The sequence below is a fragment of the Hirundo rustica genome, chromosome 13, assembly GCF_015227805.2.
Source record: "Hirundo rustica isolate bHirRus1 chromosome 13, bHirRus1.pri.v3, whole genome shotgun sequence".
NCBI lineage: Eukaryota > Metazoa > Chordata > Aves > Passeriformes > Hirundinidae > Hirundo > Hirundo rustica.
Genome location: NC_053462.1, coordinates 20,086,595 through 20,113,803, shown reverse-complemented (window position 1 = coordinate 20,113,803; position 27,209 = coordinate 20,086,595). Strand labels below are relative to the sequence as shown.

Here is a 27,209-nt window from a genome sequence, read left to right as displayed (position 1 = left end):
AGGAGTGCTCCCTGCCTTGCCAGAGACAAGCCCACCTGACCAGTACCTGCGGTGGACTGGACATGCGATTCGCTGCAACTCCTGCACACAGCCGTCAGGAACTCGTTGACCTGCCGCAAAGAGAGGGAGTTGTGCAGGGTCTCCAGGGGATAAATGGTGGGAACCATGGAACAGCCTTCAAAACCTGGAAAGAGACCCAATCAGAAAATGAATAGAGGAAACAGCAGGGTAAGTCCATGCAGGAGCACTCATGGCTGAGGGAGCTGGGCACTCCGGGAATCAAACAACAGGCACACTCAGGCCTCAGGTCATCTCTTCTAGCCCAAGAAAATCACCATGAAGCAATCCCATGCAGTAACAGATCTGAATGCAAGCACCTGGATACACATGGAGGGGAAAGGAGGAGAAGTATCTGGCAGCTGCCAATTTTGTTCCTGAGCTTGGGATACTTCAAATACATGGCCATGACAGAGAACTTGGCACAGAGCTTGGCACAGTGCTCCCAGTTACAGAAGCCAAACAGAATCGAAGTGGTGCCAACAGAATTTCCATTAAAGAGGTCCCACCGCTGGTGACCCCTGCCTGGCACAGCCCCCTCTCCTCACAGCAGGGAGCACACACTGCGGCAGAACCTCCCTGTCACAGCAGCCCCCTGTGCACCCCGACAGGCTGTGTCCAAAGGAAGGGCTGGGTAATGATTTGAATTATTTGTCCCCTTAATTAGACTTCACTGCCAGCAAACCCAGAATGAGCAGAAATAGGCATCTCAGCATGTAACAGACACTTGCTCAGAGCTAAGCTGCATCACAACCATTCAGAATAAATCCTTTGCTGCTCAAGGCAGCAGAGTATCATAGTGAGTATCATTCCTCTTCATCCCAGCTTCCTGGAAATGCCTTATGTTACCAAGCCAACCTGAACTGTCAGAGGAGCAAGGAAGAGGTAAGTCCCTGGGTATATGGAATGAAGCTGCCTTCTGCTCTGCACCTCTCAAGTTTAATGGCCTCTCAATTCCTCAGGGTTGGGCTTTCCATTCTGTGACTCCCTACTCTCCTCCAAGGACCTCAAAAAGACTCTGGAAAGGAACTGCGCTTGTTTCTACAGAGAAGGAAAAATGCTTTGAAATGCAAAATGTAAGAAAGTTCTTGATGCAATCAGTGGCAGGATGTCTGCCCAGCACACTGACTGGATAAAACTGACCCCTGCAGCTTGGCGGCACCTCAGGAGAAGCCCTGGAGCACCTGTTTGTGTAGTGCAGACACAAACGTGTTGTTCCAGTCACCTCCATGACAGGCTCTGCCCCAATACCCTCACCTAACCCAGCTCTGCAAGAGGCAAGGAGCATGAGCCATGAAGGTGTTCACTGCAATAAATAACAGTTGGTGGAGATAAAGAATCCTCCACACAATTCATGAGGTTACCTATGTCACCAAGGGCCTACAAACATAATTCAAGACAGGAAGGATAACAAATCCTTGGCTAGGATGAAGAAACATTAAGACACAGGAAGAAGACCACATTCTTCTGTTTTTTGCTGAGAAGTCCTGAGAGTGGAAGTGCTGAGAAAGGAAGAATGTACGTTCTTTATTTTCTCAGAGGCCTCCTGTGAGACAGTGTTAAAGGAAAAGGGTGAGTGCAAAACTTAAAACAGTCATGGGATATAGCTGTGGAGCAGCCCAGTTTGAGACTAATGTCATTTCACAACAGAATCTGATTGGAGAGGAGCCAAAGTTGGCTCAGGTATTGGGGTCTCCAAAGAAAAAATGAAGTGTAAATATAAGACAGGGCAAAGCAATACAAGATACACAAGGGGCACCAATGGGGATATATACCTGTATCCCCGAAGTGCCAGCTGCCTCCTCATGCAACTCTGCACAGCGCTGTGGCACTGCACCACTCTCGAGCAAGCAGAGTAAAATGGCCAAAGTTTCCTCTTTCAAGGTGGAGGAGTACTGTGTTCAAGGAATCCTTCTCATCTGTGTAGGGGCCCCCACTTCTCTGCACACCTCCCGAGACCTGCTGAACTGCAGGGGAGAGGCGAACAGTGACTCATGCCACCACAGCACAGCTAAGGCAGCAGCTACCACTATGGATCACAGTTCTTACATGTCACCAGTGAAGGCTCCAACCACTGCTGCACCACACACAGTTAGCAAAGAACCAACACCTTTGGGAAGGGACAAGAATAATAAAATGTGAGAGCAAGCCACAGGAGCCATCCCAGACTGACAGTTACCCTGTGCTGACTGCGCAGCCATTGCTGATGCTCCCCAAAACTCTTTCCTGGGGCCTGAAGGGCAGAAGTTTGTGATGTAGACAATGGCATGAGAAACTGGACAGAATTCTATCCATTGTGCACCAACATCCAACAGCAGCCCACAGAGGAAGTTCTGTGTGCCACTGTTATGTATGCCAGCTCTTCTGGAGTGAAGAAGCACTTGTTCAGTCTCAGCACAAACAAAAGCACTCACCAGGCTCCTCTGTGACATGCATGATCAGTCCACCCCTATTTTCTTGGACAAACTCCAACGTGCCGCATGCGTATTGTATATGAAGGGTTACGAGTCTAGACAGCACATGTGACCGTCTAGTCACATGCCCCATACATCACTGACCCACAGCTCAGAACTGCTCTGGACATTGTGTGTCTCTTCCATATTCTCATCTCCCCTCGAACTCAGTTAAGCTCCCAACATCCCCAGGCACAGTGGTGTGGAGCCTGGAAAAAAAAGCACTTCTGTCCAAGGTGTCTCAACTCACTCCATTAGAACTACACAAAAATGTGGATCCCCACCCCTCCCCTCAGACCACTATTACAAACATCCTTCCCAGATTTCTAATTTCACAAATCTCTACCTTTTCCACGTTACCTCAAGTGGTGGTGATGGTTAGATCAGAGCCCACTATTTTATATATAAGAGTTTGGGGCTGTTTCCCTTTGTAATTTAAATTTATTTACATTGGACATCACCGCTACTTTTGTGCTCATCATCACAGGGCCACTCTCTGTCCATAGCTGACCTTTGGCTTCAGTACCAGTGTGATTCATTACCAACATGAACTTACTTCACACTGTTCTTTTTCCCAGCTATGACCACACAGGTTCCCAGACATTCCTTCAGGGCTCCACTGTCGATCTTTCCAGCTATGGTTGCCAACTACATACTTTTGACTCATTGATTCTATCATCTAATTCATGTTTCATTTGTGTGGAGAGAAGTACACTGGAAAGCCAAGAGAGGACAGAAGAATGCAGTTTTTCACAAGGAAGAAACCTGGGCTGTCAATTATGTCTGCCCTGAGAAGAGCCTCAGCAGGAATCCCAAACATGTCAATGAACTGTGGGCTTGCTGATGGACTGGGAAAACAGCACGAACTCGATGGTGGAGATTTGATTTGCAGCTGGGAGAGCTGCTGCACTGGTTAGGTGTTAGGTAAGGAGCTCCTAACGCCTGTGTTTGCCTGTGTTGGGGCAGGATGCACCTTGCAGCAGTCTGCTGTGTCCAAAACAGGCTGGGCTCATTTCCTCTACCCACCAGAGCTCACAAACTTGGCCAAGACTTGCAGCAGGGAAAGCTCAGCCCTGGCTCTGGAGCAAGTCAGCTGTGATCCAGCATCTCCTCCCTTGAAGCAATTCTGCTCCTCTTTAGCGTTTGTTGCCAGGAGACGAAGGAATTGTCCTAATTACATGTGAAAAGCAACTAACTGTCTCCAAATATCAATGGAAAACAGACCGTGTAAAAAAAATTCTCATCTTCCAGGCTCTGAAAATGCTCAGTCCTGCTGCTTCACTACATGGAAGGCTGCAGTCTGTGCCCCTTCCACCTGTGGGTCTGAATGGAAAAGGGGGTCCATGCATCACACCACACAGCTCAGCAAGCCACATGCTCCGAGCAGCTCCGATGGCGCAGGTAAACCTCAGCAGCCAGCCCCAGCTCGCTGCCTCGTTCAGGGGGCAGCAATCTTTCCGCCTTTGTGAGAAGCACCAAAGCCTCCATGCACCAGACTTCTTGTCTGTGACAGAGGCTGAAAAACACCACAGAAACAGCAGAAAGCTTTGATTTATAACATCTGGACTCAATGCTGAAGTTGCCTACCTCTTCCCACCAGAGACAGGACACACTGAGAGGCCCTATCAGGCAGGAAAGATGCCATGCAGTGCAGCCACACAGAAGCTCAGCTCTCCCCTGTCTTAACTCAGTCTCTCTAGATACAACACACCCACAAGCACTCACTTCCCCAAAATTTCCACAGCAAGTTCACTCAGCTTGTGACCAGCTGCAGCACCTCCTTAATCTCTTCTTCCTATACTCTCGATACTCACTTTGGTTCCTCCATTACTAAGGGGACACCCTGTGGCAGCTCACCAAGACCTGCACAGAGCATCCTGACAGCAGGGCATCCCATTGATAGGAGCTCAGCACCTACCCTGAAAGGAGCTTAAGGGCTTACCCTGGCTAAAGGAAGGAGGCAACAAACAATTGCCAAAGATGGAAAGAGCAGTTACAGCCACATGTGGGAGCGCAGCTCCATGTGGAAAGGCTCCTGCCAATGCTCCAAAACTGCTCGTACAACAGCCCACATAGCTTGCTGCAGCAGCAGCCCAGAGACCTTGGGGATTCAGTGAGGGAAATTCTTTCCTTTTTTTAGAAGCAAAGCATACTTTGCACTCTCAAGCAGACAGTGGTCCCTGCTCAGCTACAAGAGCATGGGACAGAGGCAGCTGCAGCGTGCAGTACCGTAGAGACACTCCAAGTCATCCTGCCCTGAGATCAGCCAGCTCCTGAAGAGGCGCAGGTGGTAGGAGCACTGCTGCAGGTGATGGGCTAGGGTGGCATCCAAGGAGATGGTCCGGCTCGTGGCACAGTCAGAGGAAAAACGGCGTAGCAACTGGGCAACGTGCTGGTGCTCCAACACATCTGGAGGAAAGGGGCCATAGAGAGTGAGAGGAGAGGGGCAGGTACAGCTGGGGACAGAGAAACTGTGGAGATGTAGGGATGGAGCTGCCAGCACCAGGACCACTGGGTGAGAACGACCCACACCACACACTAAGCCAAATCCCTCCCACAGCAAGCAGGTCAGGAATGCCCTTAAGAGTTATGCCCCCCAGTGACACCAGGGCAGACCAGACTCCCACCCAGCCCAGGATTCATCCAGCTGCAGCGCAGGGCAGTGCCTGAGCTGCAAGGGTTCATCTTTGTAAGGGAAAGTCTGACAAGCGAATATATTTTAGGACACATTCCAAGTCCAGTGCAGTTCAAGTTTGGCTAGATAAAAAGATGAGGCTGAGGGCTAGACTCGCTCTCCCACAGCTGAGATGAGAAATCCAACAGTGCCAAGACTGCCAACGGTGTTTGAGTCCTGCATCCAAGCGCAGCCAAGCACATCAGCACAGGGAGAGAGCAAATGGCTCAGCACCAAATGAGCAGAGGCTGTGCAAAGGACTGGGAGACAGCAGGGTCTGACTGAGAGCCTAGTGCAGAGAGTGCTGAAGAACAAAGGGAGCACAGAAGCACTGACTTTTCCTGTCTTTGAGAACTGCCCTGTGTAATCTTCTGTGATATCCTTGCATGGCAGACAAGACACCAGCATGCACACAGCTCCTCCCTATACACAGCCTCAGGATTTGCATCACCCACCCAAGACTTGTGTGACCAGGGCATAAACCATCTGGCCTGATGCTGTGCTTGACCACTACCCTGGTCCACCCATTCCATTTCACCACACCAAGGCAGCTCTCCAGAAACCAAGTCCACACTCAGAGCTGGGAACACTTTTTGCATTCAGTTTTTCAAGTGGTTCATGGGGTAAACATCCCTCCTGCTCAAAGCAGTGCCAATCCTAGATCAAATATCCCAGACTTTCAGCTCTCACCTGCTGGACCCCTGTCTTTGTTTTCTTGATTAAGAAGCACTTGCCATCAGAAATATGAATTTTCTTGATTAAGAAGCACTTGCCATCAGAAATATTAATTGGGTTTTTGGGAGAAACATGATGCCCTGTTTCACCCTATCATGTTTGGAGCAGGGCCAACTGTTTTATAGTGTGTCTTAGGAAAGGCTGGAACTTTGTACAACTTTGCAGGCAAGATAGAACAACACGCCCTGCTGACATACACCATGTGAGCTCCGATGGTGTCCAGACAAATACAGACAAATCAAGCAGGTGGCCACTCTGGGAAAACCAAAACCAAGCAAACACAGAGAATAGGCTCCCTCTAGTTTTTGGAACAGTAAAGCCAAAGTGAGCTGCCCTTTCCCATTTCATCCTTCCCAAAACTTTGATTTTCAGAATAGTCTTCTGAATTTCATTCATCTTCCAGATTACACCAAGCAGGATATCTTCATATTTGCAAGCTGCCTTGATCACATCAGGCAGAAATACTTGGTAGCGTTCAGTGATCTCCTTTGGTTCCAACTTGTCTCAGCAGCAGGAGCCACGCAAGAGCAGGGGTGATGTGAAACCTTTTTAAAAGTATCTGTGCAAGAGCTGGAGAGTAAACACTGGTTCAAGGCACCTGCTACAACAGAGCTAGTGGCCTGTAACCTCACAGACTCATACTTTGGTTGTCAGGTAAGTAGCAACATGGAGCAAAGATAGTAAATTAGCAGAAGCTGTCAGAATCTGTCACCAAGCCTTTCCAGAGACACAGGTAGGATAGGATGAAGCAGGTGATGCCACCTCAGGTAGCACCTTGCCCATCCCCTCTCCCCAGTCCAGCACCATCCACCAACAGCAGACGCGTAAGAGCTCTGGAGAGACACAATTCACCGGGTAATGTCTGCAGAAAAGGTGAGCCTACCTGTGCCAACATCACCATGCCTGGAGGAACCACAGGACCAGCTTAACAGAGAGGTTTGACAACAGGAGGCCATAAGGCTACCAGTACTCCTGACATGAAATACCAAGTGCGCTTCCTTCTTTCCCACCATATACTAGGCCCTTTCAGGTGACACACAGCTGTCCTAGTGTTATTCTTGATCTTCATTCTGCAAATCTGAAGTGTAGAAACTGAGGATCTAAGCAGCTGATGCTTCATTATATGGAGTAGGCATCAGGCCCCAATCCAGTGGTATTCTCCCCCTGATCCCCACCCTCCCAAAAGGGAGCATGACAGAAGGCCCTAATGTCATCGTGGAGTTAAAGGCTGCTTTAGCAGCACACTCATAGAGCCATGGCTTTTGCCTTTTCACCTGGGATGAAAACACCTCAGGGGAGAGCAGTGCCACCACTGAGAAGTAACAGGGTATGTGTGAGCACATTAGTCACAAGGAGACAATGCAGGAAGGTGAAGCATGTTTGGACACACCAGATACACAAACACAAAAAAAACCCACAAGAAGGCTGAGAGGAGAACATGTGCAGAGAAAACTGAACATGAGCAAGGGGTTAGAAGTGTGAGGGAACATCAAATCCAGAAAGCAAACATACCATTAGTCGGATGCTTTGCAAACGACACAGAAAATCGTTTTACGGCTGGCATAGACAAGAGCTCTGAGGAAATAAAAACAGATCAGCTCAGTTAACAGCCTGCTTCAAAGGATCCCCCGACCTCCATACACTTGAGTACTTTCAGGTTCACCTTCCTGACCCCCACAACAGCTGCTCCCACTGGCACTGATATAACTCCTGACACTCTGCCTGTGAGTCTGACTGAACCATTCTGCATCTCCCCAGCCCCTGCACCGCCCTGCTGGGGTCTCCCCGACACTACATACTCAGCCACACTCAATCCCTCTCAGTCAGCAACTCACACCTTCCCACCACACCAGGCTCAGTCCAGAGCAGAATGCAGCCAGGCCATGCTCGCAGCCACCAGAGCACACATCCCAGCAAGTAGCAGCACCACAGGATTGTTCTCAGGATTCACCTCTGTCCAAGGAAAACACTGTTCTGCAGAGGGACCTAAGAGTTCCACCACAGGACAGCTCAAAACAACCTCTTAATGCAAGCTATACAGAGCTATTTATGAATTTAAAGGTAAATCACCTGAGTAGGGAAGAAGCAAAAGACCCATGAAGACATGCCTCTACAGTTCTCCGCTCAAAACATTTCAGTACAGGGCAAGCTTTGGGGTACACCTGTCAGAGTGGTCCCCAGGCTTCTTCTGGCCAGTCCCCAGGCCAGGTCTAGCTCTCCCATACAAATCACATATCAGAAAGACCATGCAAGGACAGACACTGTGCATCTAATGGGGTGCAAACAGACAGGCTTTAAAGGACATGGATTAGGCTCCATATGCGCGCACACACACACATCTTAAAAAAAAAAAAAAAAAAAAAGCTGGAAACTTGTTTTTCCCCAGGCTGGAAATTCCTCAGCTATCACGAAAAGGAATGGCCTGGATCAGACCATCTATATGCAGGATTTGGTGTGAGACCCCAGCCAATCATACCTTTTGCTGCTGTTTGGGATCTTTCAGGAAATAGTAGAAAACCTTTTTATTTCTCTTTCATGTCTCATGCATCCATTCTCCCTAGCTCACAGGGAGTGTATGCCTATCTCTCATCACTGTACCAATGCATGCTCCACATCCCCAATGTGCTCCTATAGCTACATGCAGTGGCTTGGCCAAATAATGAATCTAAACCAACTCTCACTGAAATTTTCTTCTCTAGTACACCAGCCCTAAAAATTGTTTTTCTTTCTTTAAACTCAACAAACAGCATGACAATCTTCCCTACACATGCAATCCCTTGGAAGTGTCTAAGCCCTGAAGCTGTAGTCAGGTAGTGAGCATCTCCATCCCACCCACACCTCCCCTTGCCCTGAGGGCACATCAACTGAAATGGCACTGACCCAGTTTACTGGATCCCTGGCTTCAGGCAAGCCAAATTGAAATCACAACCATCCATAGACCTTCCCTCAGAGTGAGGTTGAGAAAACTTTCAGCTGAAGTGTTCCTTACCCCTCCTCCAGCTCCAAGCAAAAAAGACTTCAGAAGTAAGAGCCCTTGAAACTTCCCTGGAACAAGGCAAGTTAACATTGGTGAAGTGCTATATGCCTCACACTGCACCTTGAAGCATCACAGCCATGAAAAACTATCAAAGATTTCATGAAAAAATGTGCTGCTTTTCAACATTAATAGTCTAAAGAGTGTGGAAAACGCCTTGAAACAAATGTTCTACAAGAGTCTGCTGTAGCTGCAGTGCCACTGACTGCAACCATGTGTAGTGATGTTTGGATTCAATTCCATTGTTCAGCATTTCAATAGTGCTCATTTACGCAAGCAGAAACATATAGATCAAGGGCTCCTTTTACATTCCAAACTATCTTCCCCAAAAGCTAAATGCCCTTCTGCTTCCTCCTTGTTTTCCCAAGGCCCCACCACCTTCCTTCCAAATGCCGTTATTGCAGCAAGGCACTGACAGCACAGGGTTCCAGGGCTTGCCACAGAACATGAAAACAGAGGTATAACATCAAGATTTATAATTCTGAGCTGTGTTAGACACATGCTTGTCAACTAAGTCTGAATTTTAGGTACTCGAAGGTACAACTGCATCTCAGCACACAGAGACCTCGTCACTGAATTGAAGCTTACACAGTAGGAGTCTACAGCCTCGAATGCCTGTAGCCTGCTGCAGGCATATCCTGCTACACAGCCTACAGAGACAGGCAGCCCAGCACCAGGACTGAGCAGGTCTATTCCATGCCCAGCTGGCACAGAGCAGTCTCTGATGCTTTTCCTTGAGGATCAGTGCTGCCTTGGGCTCCCACTCCTTGCAGAGTCAGGAACGAACAGCATCCAGGGCTTTTGCTGGCCTTTTCAGAGGCTCCACTGTGACTCACACCCTGGTCTTGTGCCAAACACCATCAGCTTATTCTGAAACCCGTGAGTAGCCAGTACTTGCTGCCTGGAGCAGCTCAAACTGGTACAGTGGGGTTGAGAACACTCCCACTTCACCCTCCCTGCCACTGTCATTCACAGCCCACTGTGTGCCAGGGAGTGCCCTGAGGAGGTGAGAACCAGCTCAGTTTTCTCTTACACAGGAAAAGCAGCACAGGCAACTAGCGTACATAATGGCATCTACAGAGTTCCAACAGGGCTGAGAATTGGACATCTTTCCATCCTGATTTGCTAGGCCATTTTCCTTGCCTCAAAACTGGACAAAAATCCAGATGAACCAACCTCCTATCTTCCCCAAACTACTGCCTTAATCCTCTTCCCACCCTGAAATCCAGCAATGTTAATGTTCCTTATGATCCCAGTAAGAAAGGCACTCAGATTCTGCAGATTAAAATACCAAAAAGATAAGACATCCAAGACAAACAACCTTACATCCATCCAGTCAAATCCTAGGAAACCTTAGGTGGATTTCCAACCTTGTTGGAGTATGCTGTGCAGATCCTGCCTGTGGAGCTCCTCCAATCAGCGCCCCAACGAATGGTATGTGAATCAGTACTTAAGGAGTCTGAGTGAGTGTCTTTCCTATTGGGACCACAGTGGACACTTCTACTTGTGCATTACACCTCCAGCTGTTCCAGGACAGCTCAGTCTGTCCCTGTGCCCCAACTTCCTTGCAAAAAAACAACCCTCTGCTTGCTCCCTGCAAATGGCACCAAGTGCTGCTGGCAGGTCAGGGTGCAGCTGCATCACCTGCACCCATGAGCATACAGCAACGTTTGTAACCTTGGCCCCAGTGCCTTCACCAGATTGTCTTGCAGAACTTCCTGGCAGTTTTTGCACAGCTGCACAGAAACCAGACTTTCCAGTCCTTCTGCAGTACTTCATCCAAGCAACTCACTTACCTCACACCTTTCAGGCATATTGCCCTTGCTTCCCAAGAGCTACCTCAGACTCTGCTGCATGCCCAGCCTCACTCTAGTGCCCATCTTATCCATGCCCAAGCATATAATTCTGTCTTTGGGATGGCTCCACCTTCCATGGGGCAAGGATTACCATCCCAAAAAGAGCTTCATTTAGCAGCAGCAAGATGACCAAGGTAAGCAAGATGATGTGATCTTCTGGATTTCCATACCAGGACAAACATATTTAATATCTAGATCAATAAATTCTCCTTCACAACAGCAAGTACTATTAAAACATCGCAACAAAATCAGACGCCAGCACTAACACACATCAGCCTAAAACTCCTCTCACAATGTCAGCTCCTTTCTGTCCTAGCAAGGATCATGATTTCTTGGGATATGGTAAAATTTGTCATTGTAGATGTGGTGAATACATTCAACTGTCAATGTTTTCAGCAGCCCAAGTCTGTGCCACAGGCACATCTTGAGACACCACTGTCCACAAAGTACCACCGTGCTGCCAGGGAACACACATACCGTCTTTGTATGTCAAGCTGCTGGCAAACTTTTTGCCATGGCTGCGTGCGTAGTCCTGGAGGTTGGGGGCACTGGAGGAGCCTCCCAGCACAGTGGTGCTAAACAGCCCGGTGCACTGTGACCCTGGAAAGGCAGGGAAGGTGTTAGTAACACAGATCCACTGCATGCAACTACAGAAAAGCAGGGTTAGTCAAAGGATGAAGAATGAAGTGGCCACTTCACAAGCAATTTCAGGAAAAAACATGATGTCTGGAAGCACAGGGAGGCCGTGTTCTCCATTCTAAATTCCACAGTGCCAAATGCAGAGCAGGTAGCCCAAACCTCAGCACCAGAACAGTTCCTAACTCCATCCACGGGTTTACTTCCATTTGGCTTTATTGCCCTGAGTGAAGAGAAACTCTTTCACCCCTTTCAGTCAGCCAAGCTACACACTGATGTCAGAACAGTCAGGATGTCGAACCACTGATGTTCGTGTCACAGAGGTTCATTGCTCTGCTTTTCTGCCCTTTCTCTTTGGAAAGCTCCTTTTTGTGTAGGCCACTGAGGAAAGAACTGCCTGATCTGCGGATCAGCCAGTGTGGATTCATATCCAGTCAAACAAGCAGAGAAAGTACTGTGACCAGAGGGCTTGCGCTCACAAACTCGTACTTCACAGACATACTGTACTTGGTCATGTCTCGCTGCTCCAGCATAGGAGCAATTGATCCATGAACAAGCCTTGCAAAGCCCCAGATGAGCACACAGCACGGAACTTTGCCTATTCAGTGTCAAGGAACATAGCAGGCAAAGTGGAGGGTAACCAGATTCCTGGGGCTTTGGCTTTGCTTCTCCAAGGCACAGTGCTTTGAAGACTGAGCACAGTGCTCTTGACTTCATGTGATATTTAGGAAACACCAGGCATGTGAAAGAGGATTCTTTCAACTGACTGATGAAAGCAATGGAGACAAAACCTTATTAAGGGCCAGACACAGCTACTGATGGCTGCATTCTGTACTGAGAATACTGACTGCTCAAACCAACATTATTATACAAAAGGTTTCCAGAAACAAGCAGATTGATCTGGTTCCACCTTGTCTGCCAGGTTAAAAAGCCTGCAACACTGTCTAATAGCACTTATCTAGAACACTGCAACTGTTACTGCTATGAACGAGATCCTGCCTACATTGGAAGCAGATCTTGATTCTAACATACTGCATCATAGCACAATTTATGTTGGAAGGAGCTGAAGCTTCTTTCCCAACACCCCAGCAAGACCAACTCAGATCAATTTGCTAGGGTTTGTCCCAATCAAGTTGTCAATACCTCCAAGAAAGGAAATTTCACAACCTCTCTGGGCCCCTGCTCTAACATCTGGCACATTCATGGTGGGTGAAAAATTTGATCCTCCTAGCTAATTGGAGCTTCTTGTGCTGCAACTTGTGTTCGTTGGTTCTCCACCAACCAGCACAGGGCTTTGCGGATAGTCTCTCTGTCACCGTGGCAACCTCCTATTTAGGTGGTGAAAGAGCATTAAGGTCTCCAGTCCCCACAAGTTCTAATCTGAACAAGCATGGCTCTCAGTTTCTCCTCCAACGACATGTGCTTCAGGTTTCCCATCCATTTCCACTGCCCCCCAGTGGGCTTACAGTCCTGACACACACACCCTCCATGCCCCAGAGAGCGCAGGGCAGGACAGCAGAGCTTCAGGCACTCCTGAGAAGGGAACAGATGGAAACAGCCAAACCCTTCAGCTGGACAGTTGCACTCCAGCTGATGCAGCCTAGCATGCCATCAGCCTTCCCTGGTGTGAGAACACATTGCTGCTTCACATCTACTTGTTGCTCTTCAAGACCCCAGCTCTGTTTCTGCAAAGATCCTTGAGCCAGAGCTTCTTTGGAGAAAACACAGAGATCCTGAGCATTGAAATGTTCTCGTATAAACTCAGGCTGAGCTGAGGAGATCTGCTCCTGGGGTGACCAAAAGGGTCTTTGCAGCACTTAACTGCAGCTGCTCCCCCACTGTGACACTGCTGGTGGCTTTCCACAGCACAGACCAGCACATACGTGCCCTTGGACATAAAAGAACTCTTGCCTGCAGGGTCACTGTTACACAAACCTTAGAAAAGTTCCTCCTAATGCCTTAAACTGATGTAAAGTGCTGACTCAGCATGAACTGGAATCTGTCAGAATGAAAATGAAATTTTGTCACGCATCAGACAGGATGATGCTCCTAATTGCTCTTCTATGGGTTTAAAAAGAAAAAACAACAAAAGCCACCAACAGATTCATTTACTGGCAGATAAAAATGGAGCATCAGATTTTTAGGACTGTATATCTTGAGCAACCTCACGATATGCTTATATGCTGATAATCATTAAGCTAAGGATTCCCCAGTGTTTCTACTCCCCTGCTACAGACAGAGGCATTTTGCTAGTGCCCTTAAGCCAGAAGAGAATTTACAAAGATGACTTTATGGACAACAGCAATCGTCTACAGTGAACTCCAGAAGACCACTGTACCCAAAGTAACCACACACACACACACACACACACACACACACACACATCCAATGTAGCATTGATTTAAACATAGCAACAGTTGCTAGAAATTACTGTATGTACTGGATATTTACTGTGCATTTAATTGTTATATGTTCATTCAATCTGTCAGATGCTTAAAAATAGTCATTCTTAGTTTCCCTCTGGGAATCTCAGCACGGGGCTTCATGCCACCACCTCTACCTCTCAGACAGCCAGCAGTGATTTTACTCCATTTTGAAGGGTTCTTGTAAGCAAAGAAAGGTACTGAAACACCCCTAGGCTTCTCAAGCTAGAAGCACATACACTATGGCAAAAAACCCACAGCAATGCACTTGATGCTGCCCAGAAAAACATGTCACACTCCAAAGCACAGACAAAGCAAGTTGCAGCCACCAATTTTCAAAAGAGGAATTTCACTTTTTTAAATTACAGTAGAGGCACCAATCTGGAACGTACGGCAGCAGGGCAGAGCTATTGCAGAAGTTCTCTTGTGCTCCTTGTTCCTGCATGCCTACATATATGAGGTTACACCAGGACAGATATTCCATTTTCCAGAGATAAAGACAGCCAGGCACTGATTGACAAGGTCAGGCAACAGGAGGTACGCTCAGCTTCAGAAAACTCAGAAACAGCAGGTAGTGCCTGAATGAACCCTCTCATAACACAGCTGCTGAGACAAGTATTAAAGACAAAGTTCAAGCTTCCAGAGCTCTGTATTTTCTCTTAGAGAGAACACATTTCAAATCCTAGAGGGGCAAGAAATTAGATTTCTAAAAAACAAGCAGGAAAGGAATCAGGAAAATTCCTTGAGGAGCTTGACTTGTACAGGTAAGAGGCACGGTTCTCCACAGCAGGTCTCAGGTGAAAAAAAACTCACAGAAACGCAGATACCCTAATTACCAACTGTTGTGCATGCTGGTGCGGTACAACAAGTCTCTCCTGTTCAATCCTTCCGTACCTGCAAGATTCTGCAGAGGAGAATGATGGCTGGGCTGGAGGTCTATGTCACAGGACAGATCTGTTAGTTCCTACTCAGGGTTTTGTCCCTGCAGAGCTTCACAGGCGGGAGAATAACCAGCACAACCTTCCCAGCAAGGCACATGAAGCAAGATTCTGAAATTAAACCTGCCAGGATCATATTTCAGATTTGGTTGTGAAGGAGAAGTAGTACTGTACAAAGGCACAGAAAAGCAGTGGTCTTCTCTATTGCCAAAACAGACATTCCTCAAAAACCTGCAAAAGGCTGTAGTCCAAAGCCCGTAATATCTGCTTTCCAGAGCACAGGCCTTCTGGTAGTCGCACATCCAAACAGTAAAACCAGTTTGCAGTACCATTTGATGCACTCAGTAATTCTCCGGGCAGATGCACCTCCTCGACTAAGTGCCATTTCAGAAATTCCCATATCCATCCATATGGATTCACAAAACAGCCACAGGTTTCTTCAAGCCTAAGCACGGCAGTTTGTCACAGCTCACTGAATCTCACGGTGGCACTGGGAAAGGCAGAGATAAGTGAAATAACACATTCAAAAATTACCATGGCCAAGGTTATTGTCCCTTTGTGAAAATAATATACATCAGCCATTCCTATTTAGATTTTTCCAGCTGGCTGGAAGCATAGCTGGCAGACTGCAGGGATACCTTCTAACCACCCAGAAGAAAATTCTCTTTCCTTGGTAATAATTTGATTCCAAAGAAGCTGCTCGTTCAAAAGTGGCAAAGAAATGAGCAGGTCTTTCAGAAGTCTCTTGGCTGCAGGTTGTCCATATAACAGAGTGATGAGTCAGAACTGCTGCAAGTCTGCAGCCATGCCACAATGCTAAGATGGTTTTAAAGAAAAAGAAAGTGGGCATGACTTGGGCATTATCACCTCCTCTCTTCAAGACACAGGTTGCACAGCCATCTCTGAACCTCTTGACAGCAAAGACATCTTTTCCAGTTTCAAAATAGATCTTGCTTTAGTAAAAATCTTCCAGGAAGAATTTCAACTATTCAGACATAGTTTAGGTTAGGACGACATGGAATGGAACAATCAAGGACAAAGAATATCAAGTGCCCTGAAATATTCTCTTCCACTTGCTACCACAAGAAGAACGACTGACCAGGGACTTCAGCTTGATTAGAGGACTATCAAACATTCTGTATGTGACACATCCATTCCATAGAAGAGATCTTCATGAAGCAAAGGTAGAAATAGAACAGTCTCACACAAAGGTAACAGCTTTGCATATAAACTGATGTTTTGCAGAACAGAAAGCACACTAGTTCTCACCTAAAAGGCTCTCTTCCTACTGAGTTGAGAAACGTTGTAACAAATGAGAGCAACAGAGAAGCATAGGCAAGTCTGAAGGTAGGCAGTTTGCCCGTCGCTCCCTTACTGGAAAGGATGAAAAGTGCATCTTCCGCTGATAACAGCTGAACGAGAAGTTCGTACACAAAAGGTACTGACTAAGACAGCCTCTACAGTGGTCTCAACAGTAACACTGAGAGAAGACGCAAAACACGCAGAGACGTACAAGGAAGTCAAGCCAGATGTGTATGGGGAGACACAGACTAATGCCCATGGAAATAGAGAGGTACAAGTGAGTAGGCTGGTTACAGGTCAGGTACAGTACCTAATCCACTTTGCTTCATCTCAGAAGACTGCCTGGAATAAGTGCTGAAGAGGCGATAACCTCCTGATTTAGAAGAAGATTCAGACAGCACCTGCAAAGACACAGTGTAATTAATCAGCATCATGCTCCAAGTCACCCATTGCTACCTTTATACGTCAATTGAATTGTAAATGAAGGTAAAGAAAGGTATATCTCTTCCTTAAAATCACCATTTTCAAGAAGCACAAAGGTAGTCATATGCTAGGATTGTGACACTGAATGCTCAAGTTTAATTTCAAGATTTTGTTGGATTGTGGAACAGTGGAAATGTGAAAAGTAAGATGGGACTCATGTAGTGAGTATCTTTTCTCCCTAAACTCTTGCTGAGATCCCTGGGACACAGACTTCTTTAGCAGCAGGAAATCATATCCCCTTTAACTTAGTATGTGCCTATTACAAAGAGCCCCCGAGTGCTGCACACAGAGGTGACACTGTGAGCAACATACAGCGATGGAAGACAGCTAACAAATACCTCAAACCTTAACTGCTGTTTTCTGGTTCAGAAAACTGATAGCAAAAATGCCTGTGAAATCTCTCTGAAAGGGAGGACAACTCCAGAGTACTGTGAAGGTACCAGTCACCTGGTGACTGTGACACAGGCCTTGTGACACAGAACAGCCTGGAAAGAGAGAGGTTAGAACAGTAAAATCAATTTTGTTACTTCACCGGATCAGTGAATGGGTCAGTTCTAAGCCCTGACAGTTGAAACATCCTGGATGAATCCACCAGTGAGCAAGGACCCCTGATCAGCATGAGATCTTAGATGGGTTGGAGGAATGAGAAATGTGGAGCTGCCTTTGCAAAAGGCAAAGGCTGGAACCTAACAGAAGGCAAAGATGTCACCATAGCCAGGTGGTGAGGTTGCATGTAATCTCATACTGGCTACACCAGTGCCTCTACAGAGCATGTAATCCAAATAATGCTTGTGTTTCTCAAGCATTTCCTTACTTGCTCTCCCTCATCAGTTCCTCTGGCCTGTGTTCCTGTCCTTCCTCAATGAGGAAGAGTTTCAGAGGTCTGCCTTCCACAACATCCTTCTTTACCTTCTGCAGATCCTTTCCCAGAATCAACTCAGGCTCTGGCATGTTAAAACAAATGCCAGAAAACCAAAATCAAGCAAAAGGCCTTTGCAAGAACAAGGTGGGGCACCAATAGCATGATTACCTCCATGGATCCCGTCTTCCGGTTCCTGACCAGTGGCGACCTTCGCTGGATGCTGACCGGCTCAGAGGGATGTGGGGACTTCTGCCGAGCACGGTCTGGCTCATCGCTGCCCTTCTGGTTCGAGAGGTCTTCTAGGCTGCCTTGGTCTGCCTTCTTGTCCTCGTTCTGCCATAAAGAAACACTCCACTCAAGTCTACAGGCACGTGGCCTTTGCCCATGCTGCCCCACACCAGCTCCAGGCTTGGATCTCTTGCTCTGCCAAGCTCAGGAGGCACCCACAGTCCCAGCAGCCACCCTGACGAACCCAAACGGGACATGGACACGATCTGCCAGCTCCCTGTGGGCACTGCCAACAAGCAAGTATCTGCAGTAGAGCCAGACAGAGCAGAACAGTGCCCAAGTGTCCCCTGGGGCTGGCAGCTCCTGCCCAGGTGTCCACTTACCTCTGCTGAGGCCGGCCGAAAGCCAAACCCAGTGGGTATGTTCCTGTCCTCCTCACAGCCTTTGACACCAGGGCTGAAATGCAGCTCCACATGAAAACGCTCCTCTGAAGAGGGGTCCTGTGAACACATGTCACAGGGAATAGATAAAGAACCAAACCCAGTTAATCCTACCACCAGCACAGGCCAAGGTGCCACCCCGCTGTGCTGGCCAGCACGCATCCCAGGCCCATTCTTTGGAGGGAAAGCAGGAGCAACAAGCATGAACAGAATGGCTCCAGGTTTGTCCCATCCAAAAGGACAGCCCTGATCAGCACACAGCTGAGGCATTCTGACCGTTGCTATTCTGGGACAACAGCCACAGAGGAGTATAACAAATTGGGCTCTATTTATATACATACACGCACCCCCCTAAACCCCAGCCCCTTCTGACCCACTCCTGCTGCAAACTCAGCACATGCCAGGACAGGGGGAGCCTGGGTCCCTCCCGGACCTTCAATCAGGCTGTTCCAAGACTTAAGTAACTGTCTTTAATAATAATTTTTCATTAACTTTTTTTGAAGGAAGCCAGAGCTTTTACAGTATCTGGCACTAATGATATAAACCCATATAAACTCATCTTGACTGACTGACATATCGGCACCTCTTGTGAGAGTTCTAGTCACATGTTTTTTGACAAGCATCCCTTCTAACATTAGAAGCTCACACCAGCTCTGTGAATACAAGGTTCTAACTCCACCAGGTGTGGGGTAAGGGGCCGCTCCCCTCACCACTACAGCCTCCTGCATCACAGACCTAAGTCAAAAGGTCTGACAGCCAGGACATGCAGTTTGGTGGCAAACCTACCTAGAGCAAACACCCTCAGCTCCCACATTCCAGCTGTTTATTAAATTATTCTCTTTACTTCCTGAATATACCTGTATATACTTCCCTAACTATACCTGCCCACTTTTAGAATAAGAAATAGTTTATGGATGTGGAATTTCTGGATATTTTCTAGACGTATTTAAAAAATACAAATCAACAACAATCAATTACTCAGCTTCATTTATTTTTTCCTACTGTTCATTTGTAATTAATACTTAAAAACAGCAAATAATTTTGCACTAGGAAATACTTTAAAATAGTATTAATCACATAAGTTCGGTATTACTGCTCAGGGCGACATTCTGCTTACATGTAACAAGCTTTAACTGGGTCACTGCCTCCCACATAAACTAAAAACTAGCAGTTGTGTTAATGATCCATCTGTCTTTGCTCACAAGCAGCAAGAGCTCAAGTTACAGACTTCCAACTGAACTCATGTCTGAGGACTGTGCCTTGCAACAGGGCAGGAAGCATTGTATCCTACTGCTCTATCCCTCACCTTGTTGTTGTCCTCGTAGAGCATGATAACAATCTGGGTCATGTAGTTCAGCTCTGAGATAGCACTCAAATAGTCCATGGCTCTCTTCCACTGCTGGTCTTTGTTTTCCTGATATATACACATAAACAGTCGCATGGGATAAGCAACAGCAGACACCTTGCAGCATTCAGTGAAATGTGACTGAGAGAGTTCATCTCTCCACAAGGTAACATTGTCAGGACAAAAGCACCTTGCTTAACTTGCATGGAGAAATGACCTTGCGATGTGGTGGAGTGCTTGCAGCAAGGAGCAGCTGCACAGAGGGCTGCTACAGCTGCCCACGCTACCCATGTGCAGGTCTGAGCTGCAAGCCACTGTGCCACACCGACTGGAGACAAGCAGAGCCCACAGCAAGTTCCCAAACACAGCCATTCTCATACTACAGAAAGGAGCACAAGGAATGAACCTGTGCTAAGTAACGGACCAAGTGAAATGCCTTTACCTGACGCTGAACGAAAAATCTGGAGACACACTGAACCCTTGGGCTCTGCACAGCAGGGCAGCCCACCCTTCACTGCCTCCCAACACTGCCAGGAAATAGTCACACCTGAAGTGCCACCCATGATGCTCTGGAGCCAATCACCATGTTGATGGACATGAACCGAACCCTCCATTACAAAGAACCCAGATGCAGCCCAATTTCCCTGTACTGACAACATGGCACCCATGGGCCATGGGCACTTGAGTCAGGGAAAAAGGGAGCATCTTATTCAGCGAGTCATTTAGAGGTACTTTTCCGATCGCTGTCTATAGATATGCTAAGCTGCCACAGACACCAGAAATCATGCCTGCTAAGCAAGTCCAAACTCTCAAGGCATTTCAGACCATGCTTTAAAATGGGAAGATAAATCAGAGAACCTCTTGAGAAGAGTAAAGCAGAGCTTTTTTCAGGGTCTGCATGCCAATTCATTCAGGAAGCAGGTGAAGAGAGAGAAAGTGAAGGGTGAGCTGGATGAAATGATCCCTAAAAATGTGCCATCTGCCTCTCTGGGAGAGAGCACATCCTGTGAATTTGCAACTTCAAGTCACTTCCTCTGTAAGAAAACTGATTTTATTGACTTAGAATTGATATAAAGACTATAAATACAGGACCAAGCTCTTAAAATAAAGAGTTGAAGGAAGCAGAAAGGAAGAAATTCACTCATCTCCACTGCCTCATATTGCTATTCTCCTAGACAGGTAAGTGGTCTGCTTACCTGAAACTAGCAGGACAGATCTTGGAGAGAACATATCTTTGTGCAAGCAAGGGAAGCACTGAGGAAGAAAAATCCTCCTCCACGCCAGAAAGGCAGGAAGCTGCAGCATGCAAACACAGCTGAGATGGAGCTGGCCAGACACCACTGATGCACAGCATTAGTGGGAGAGGCGGCTTAAGGGCTGCCCACCTTGGAAAAGGCTACCGGAAAAAAGTATAGAGGCTTACTCTGTGAGCATTGCTGGGACACTTACATCCAGTAACCCCCCATAGCGGAAGATACTGAGCAGGGAGTGCACATGGCTCTCACTGGTGAAGTACAGCCGTGTTCGAACATGGCGACCTGGTGACAGCACTCCTCTTGAGTACCTAAACCAAAATCAGCCCACAGTTACTCATCCGCCAATGAACTGCCATCTATCACACATTCTGTACACTTAATGGAATGACACAGCCCGACACTGGGAAATGTCAAAGGCAGCAGGACAGAACAAATAATGAAAGCACTGCGCACAGGAGTAACAAATTTTGTGGAATCCTAATGGAGACACACAGTAGGAGGCTCATCACTCTACACTGGCCCTGTGCAGGGAAAGGGACGAGGCATCACCATTTGGCTACAATGGGTACAAGCTTTTGTGGCCCTGTGCTTCTGGTCAGCAGTCTCAATGTGCCTTTTCCATCTGCCTTCTAGGTCTAGGAGCACCAACATGCGTTCCTCTTGGAGAGTCCTTCCGTGTATGCTCAGTACCTCCTTCCACAACAGTACCCTCTTCTGGCATGGGAACCACCCCACTGCTCCACAGCTGCCCTCCCCACTGCCAGCAGCAAGCAGCACAAGCCTTACAACGGATGCAGTTTGTTGACAGACTCATCTTCATGAGTTCTCTGTAGGTCCAGCTGGATCTTTTTAATGAGAGGAAGACAAAAGCCAATAGCAATCTCCAGTTTCTCCTCCTTATTAATCCCATATTCCTGCAGGAACAAAACAACAGATATCCTGAGCCCTGGTTCTTTGCCACATCCTCACATAACGGTTCTTCACAAAAGGCCGCTTAACTTCAACAGCCCAGTCCGCAGCACCACTGGTCAAGCAAGGACAGGAAGAGAAATGTCACTCAACGCTTTTCACTTTTTTTTCCCATGTATTACAGGGGGTAACAGAGGACTGAGACTCTTCCAAGAACCCCAGTTATGTCTGGACATGACTGTCAGTATCCTTCCAACAGCTGAGAGGTGCAAGTACCATGAGTGAATCTCCGGTCTCGTGACACGCAAACTTGTACCCTGAGCTAGTGTGAGCATTAAAGCAACAACTGCCATTGGCAAAGATAAAAACTTCAGTGTTATGCTGAAAACAGTCAGATTGCATCTCACCAGCAACACTGAAAAAGTTTAGACCATTTCTTCTCTACAGGGGCAGCCGGACCTTACTGGTAGAAACTCATCCCATACAAATTAAACTTTGCAAGAAGCAACTCAACACTGCAAACTGAACAAGTCCTAGTTTGAGAAGAAAAACAAACTTATCAGAACTTTAACACAGAAATCTCCCTTCACTTCCACCGCCCTGCATGTGGAGGAGGATGGAATGTTGCTGTAGCACACACAAGGCACAGAGCTGTGCTGTGATGCACTACAACGAACATGGAAAAGCTGCTCTATCAGCTGCTCATTACTCCGACCCTGCCAGAATCCTCAACCAGCAGCCCAGTCCTGCCACATTTCAAGTCATAAATGGTTTTGGCTTTATACAAACACTAAGATCTGAGAAACACCCTACTGTGATATGCTGCCTTGGGAGTTGAAGTGCAAGAGAATCAAGACGAAACACAAAGGCAAAGGGTCAGAAATTGGCACCACAGGCATCATCATACAGGCTATACCTGGGGTATGATCACATCTGCAAGGGCTTTGGAGAGCTTGAAGAGTTCAGTTGTGCCTTCCAGTTTCAGTGCACAGTTGTGCTGTACATCATACTTGATGCAGTCATATATATCAGGAATCTTGCTGATGTCATAGCGCCCATTCTTCATACGGAAATCTCGCTCCAGCTTACTCCAGCGTTGCAGCATCAGTTCCAAAGTCTCACTGTGGTACAGCTGCAGGTCTAAAAAGCAGAGAACATCAAACCACATTCACATTCTAGAACCACAGAATCACAGAACCCTGGTTATTGCTGCAGAGATTTCAAGTGACAGCCGTGACTGACTTCTCCCAGCATGAAAGGGCTCCAATTCTTGTGTCACCCACAGGAGTCCTAGTCTGGAAAAGCCACTGGAGTTGTTGCAGGAGTTTTAACCTGCAGCAACAGGCTACTTCTGAAATGCTTGAGAAAAGTGAGACGGTTTGCCTGGTTGCTTATTTCTGCCATAAATCCCATGGCAGGTCCTCAAGGTGCCTTTGTAAAGCTTCTGTACTGTTACTAGAAAAGCTGAGATGAGCAAATTGTGACTGAAAAACTTGCTGCTTACAGTCTCCAGAAAAGGCCTGAAAAAACACAGGCATAGCCCTCCAGGCTATACTGCTGCTGTTTACATTTACTCTAAACCAAGATGCACATATAATTTCCTTTACATTACAGCTCTCTTTAACAGTAATTGAAAGTGGAGCCTTCCACATCAATAGAACATACAGAATTACACTTTACAGTTTCTTTGCTACAGACAATCATAAGCTGTCGCTAGAGGACACAAAAAGAATGACACTCACAGTCCGTAGTCAGGGCAAAAAGAGGGAAGTTTATTTCTCAACTTTGATTCTGGACAATGACTAGGGATTGGAGAATGAGGTTGCTGCTTCTCCGACCCCACTGGTCAAACTAGAAGTCCATCAATTGTCCCTCCTCCAAGGAGGGATGCAAAAAACAATCACTTTGCTTATGTTACAATGCGTGAGAAACTCCACTACAAAAATGCAAACAATTAGAGGGCTAAAAATCTCAGGGCAACACGTAAGCCCTAGTGGTGTTTGGGAGCTCAGAAGATGTAACAATAAATTAATCTCTTCCAGACCCTTTCCAGTTCTGTTGCCCACCTGCAGATTTTGGATCTTCTAGACGTTTTCGTATCTGGGAGGTGAGGTTCTCAATCAGGGTGAACACCTGGTTACAGACCTCAACTGGGTTCTGGATAAAGGTCATGGAGTTGAGCAGAGAAGCACTGCCTGTAGGTGCTAGCTGAAAGAAGATTCCAGCAGAAATTAGTTAGTCTTCACAAACTGGGAACCCTGCCTTTTGCAGCCATATTGCTTTCTGACTTGGGACAAAAGCTGTGCTCCCCGCTGAGCACAATAAGCTGGCCTAGTCCTAGGGGTAGTCAGTCTTAAAATTTTCCTCAGGATCAAACTCAGAGGGAGCAAACAACTGCTCCCATCAGATCAGACCTCCCTTCACCTACAATATCCACTCTTGTCTTATTTTGCTTCTGTGCTTGAGCAGAAGGGCTTCATTTTAAGTAGTTCTTTGAGATGATAAATATGTTCCTAGAAGGATTTCAGTCCAGTAATCACATTTCAGTGCCTGGGAAAAACAGGATTTTGAGGACTTGCAGGAGAACCAGCTTTCAGTGCTTTCAGTGGATGCAGCTCATGCTCTCTACTCTGCAGCTATCAGAACCTGACAGGACACACAACAATTTGCAACCAAAAGATCTGTTCACATGTGCACAGAGCATAGATCTAGAATCCAGTGAGGCAGACTCCCACAGCAGCTGGGATTGGTCTGAGCAGCATACAGGAGCTCTTTCAGCATACGCACAAGAACAAAAGGAACTGGGAATTCTGAAAGGAGAGGAAGGCACCATGATCAGTCTTGAAAGAGACTCAAAGAAGAGCAAGGGCTATTAACCTGCTTACTTTTGTACATATCCTTTCATTTTGACCAGAACTGATCTCAAACTAACCAAAACACTGTTCACATAACACACAGTTCACATCAAACCACTGCAGCAATGCCATTCTCCTTCCAGACACCGGGAGCAATGAAGCCACACTGGTGCTTTACCTTTTCATAATCCTCTTCACAGAACTCAGCATCCTTCTGCATGATTTCACGTAGTCGCGCCTTCACTCTGTGCTGACAGCTGCTAAGGGAATCACTGTCACTGTCCAGCAGACCATTCATGTTGGCACTTTTCACCATCTGCACCAGGATGGGGGTCAGCTCTCCTTCCAGGGCCAGCAGACCCTAAAGCCACACCACACAGGACAAGATTTCAGGTCTGTGCAACCCAAGCAACAAAAATTCTGGTAGTTTTACGGCCAGAACTCAGGCCATAATTAAGTAAAATCTCAAGTGTCCTTGAAGAGCAGTTTTACAGCAACATTCCCTCCAGTCAGAGATGACCCTGTCATGCTTCTAGTGCTGTTCCAGCAAAGGACAGCTCTGCTGGCAGCAGCCCTAGATTTGTCCAGGCAACTGTTGAGCAGGCTCAACTTTCAAGCAACTCAGTTTGCTTGAAAATGTTAATACAGTGAGTGAAAGCTTTGAAGATCAGCTGAGGCCACTGCAGGACTCCCCTTGGCTTTTGCTGCAAATGAACCTGTCTTCTCCCCAGCCCCCACCCAACACTGTGCCCAAAGACATTCCACTCCCCTTTTAAATGCAGCAGGCAAGGAATAACCCCTCTGGCTAGCCAGACACCCCAGAAACATTCATTCTATAGGCAATCAATACTCAGCAGTACCTCTGGTGTGCTCTAACATCAAGCACCAGCAAATAACCCATCTATACTCCTTCTTGAGTCAGAGTCCTGTCCTGGACAGGACATTAAAGGTGACAGGTGTGTGCAGATACACCAGATGTTCAGTACTGCCCCACACACCTGCTATTAGCACAGTGTACCCCAGTCCATCCAACAGAGAGGGGCAAAATCCTAGGAAAACTCCTTCCTCATCCCAAGACCTCATCACGGCCTCCTTTAGAACCGGCATATTTTAAGAGTAAGGAAGCAGAACAACCAGATGCCCAAAAGAGAAGAAAGACCTTTGCAAAAGCTGCTGCTGTCATCTGAACTCTCCCCTCGTCTGAGGCGTAGATCTTGAGATCATGGCGATAAGTGCTGTGCAGCCTGAGCAAGCCACAGCCAGGGAAACCAGCATAATCACCTGGAACCAAGGACAACTCAAAATTCATATTCTCACACATGCAAAATTATCAGCTGAATATACTGGTTTAGACAAACAAACTTTATTGTAGTAACAAAGATATGTAGAGAATTAGTCACTGGCATAGGCAGCATTTATGTAGCTATACACAGGGACTAGAAATGGAACAAAGGCTTTGCTTAACTTGGGAAAGTTCATTTTGAGGGAAAAAGTGAGCATTCACCAGTCAAGTCTGATGCTGCCCAAATTCTGCAGCAAACGCTACTGAACAGCCTATAGTGGTTCTGCTAGCCTGAATACCCTGGCGCAGAATGATGATGCACCAAAAAAAAAAATCACTTCCAAGGATAGCTTGTTTACTGCGTGAGAGCAGGTCCTGCAGCCCTCAGAACTGCAGGGAAGGTGGGTCAGCAGGGAAGTTTCCAAAGCAGATCCCGTACAGCTACAACTATCTCATGGCACAAATTGCCAGTTTATCTCACATGGCTGAGTCAACCACAGGAGTCAGATCAGTAATGGAGGAAAGTAACTCATGCAGCTCTTGAGCCTGACCTCCAAAGAGGGTGCAGTGGTCACTATTTGCTGCTACCTGGAATCCCAGGGCAATTCTGGACAGTACCCAGTAACATTGCATGACAAGACAGGAACACCACTCCCAGCTCTGAGCTCACAACTCAGAGAAACAGCCTGACAGACAAGAACAGGCACCAGCCAGAAGTCAGATGTATGTCTTGGGAAAGCTGCCAGGCACCAAACATTACCCAGGAACACAGCACTTCCCTGCAAAACAAGATCTCTCCTTCTCCATGGACAGCCACATGGAGCAGAAGTCTACAAACCTGTTGTTCACAATAACTCTCATCTACGCACAGGGGACACTTCCCTGTAGGAGGTTATTAGGTTGGTTAAGCATGACTTCTCTTTGTGAATCTATGCTGACTACTCACAGTCACCTGCCTATCCTTCATGTACCCAGGAATGATCTCCAGGATCAGCTGCTCCATTACCAGCCCAGGGACTGTGCTGAGGTTGACCCGGCTGCAGTTCCTTGGGCCCTCCTTCTTGTCAGTTTTGGAGCTAGGAGCAACACTTCCTCTACTCCAGTCCTCAGGGACCTGTCCCCATCCCCAGAACCTTTCAAAGAGAATCCTCAGTGGCCTTGCAGGGACACCTGCCTGCTCCCTTGGCATCATGGGTGCAGCCCATCAAGGCCCTTGGGTTCATGTATGTACAGCTTGCTTAAGTGTCCCCTGACTTGATCCTCTTCCACCAAAGGTAACTCTTTCCTATTCCAGAAGGAAATCTTCTCCAATACAATTTAAATTTCATTAATTAACTTGAAATGTAATTAATTCAATTGAATTAATTAAACATACAAGTCAAAGAAAAGCATAGCCAATACTGGGCTCATTGGATCAACCCAGTGTATTACTCGTGACTCA

The 27,209-nt window shown here is 47.1% G+C and overlaps 1 protein-coding gene across 10 annotated transcripts in view; it reads right to left on the bottom strand.

Moving 5' to 3' along the window:
• Positions 1-27,209, bottom strand: part of PPIP5K1 (diphosphoinositol pentakisphosphate kinase 1) — a 44,801-nt gene that overhangs the window by 2,853 nt on the left and 14,739 nt on the right. For 2 of the 10 annotated variants that reach the window (XM_040076854.1, XM_040076853.2), the window contains exons 17-30: positions 25,646-25,767; positions 24,665-24,847; positions 23,698-23,839; positions 22,548-22,771; positions 21,509-21,636; positions 20,916-21,030; positions 19,428-19,535; positions 18,065-18,181; positions 17,622-17,786; positions 16,419-16,509; positions 11,287-11,409; positions 7,432-7,494; positions 4,740-4,919; positions 47-184 (exon numbers count right to left, since the gene is read on the bottom strand). In XM_040076854.1, coding sequence (XP_039932788.1) covers positions 47-184; positions 4,740-4,919; positions 7,432-7,494; positions 11,287-11,409; positions 16,419-16,509; positions 17,622-17,786; positions 18,065-18,181; positions 19,428-19,535; positions 20,916-21,030; positions 21,509-21,636; positions 22,548-22,771; positions 23,698-23,839; positions 24,665-24,847; positions 25,646-25,767 — 1,899 coding nt within the window. The remainder of the gene's footprint in view (positions 1-46; positions 185-4,739; positions 4,920-7,431; positions 7,495-11,286; positions 11,410-16,418; positions 16,510-17,621; positions 17,787-18,064; positions 18,182-19,427; positions 19,536-20,915; positions 21,031-21,508; positions 21,637-22,547; positions 22,772-23,697; positions 23,840-24,664; positions 24,848-25,645; positions 25,768-27,209) is intronic. The other 8 variants (XM_040076860.1, XM_040076859.2, XM_040076866.1 and 5 more) reach the window with 6 other exon arrangements.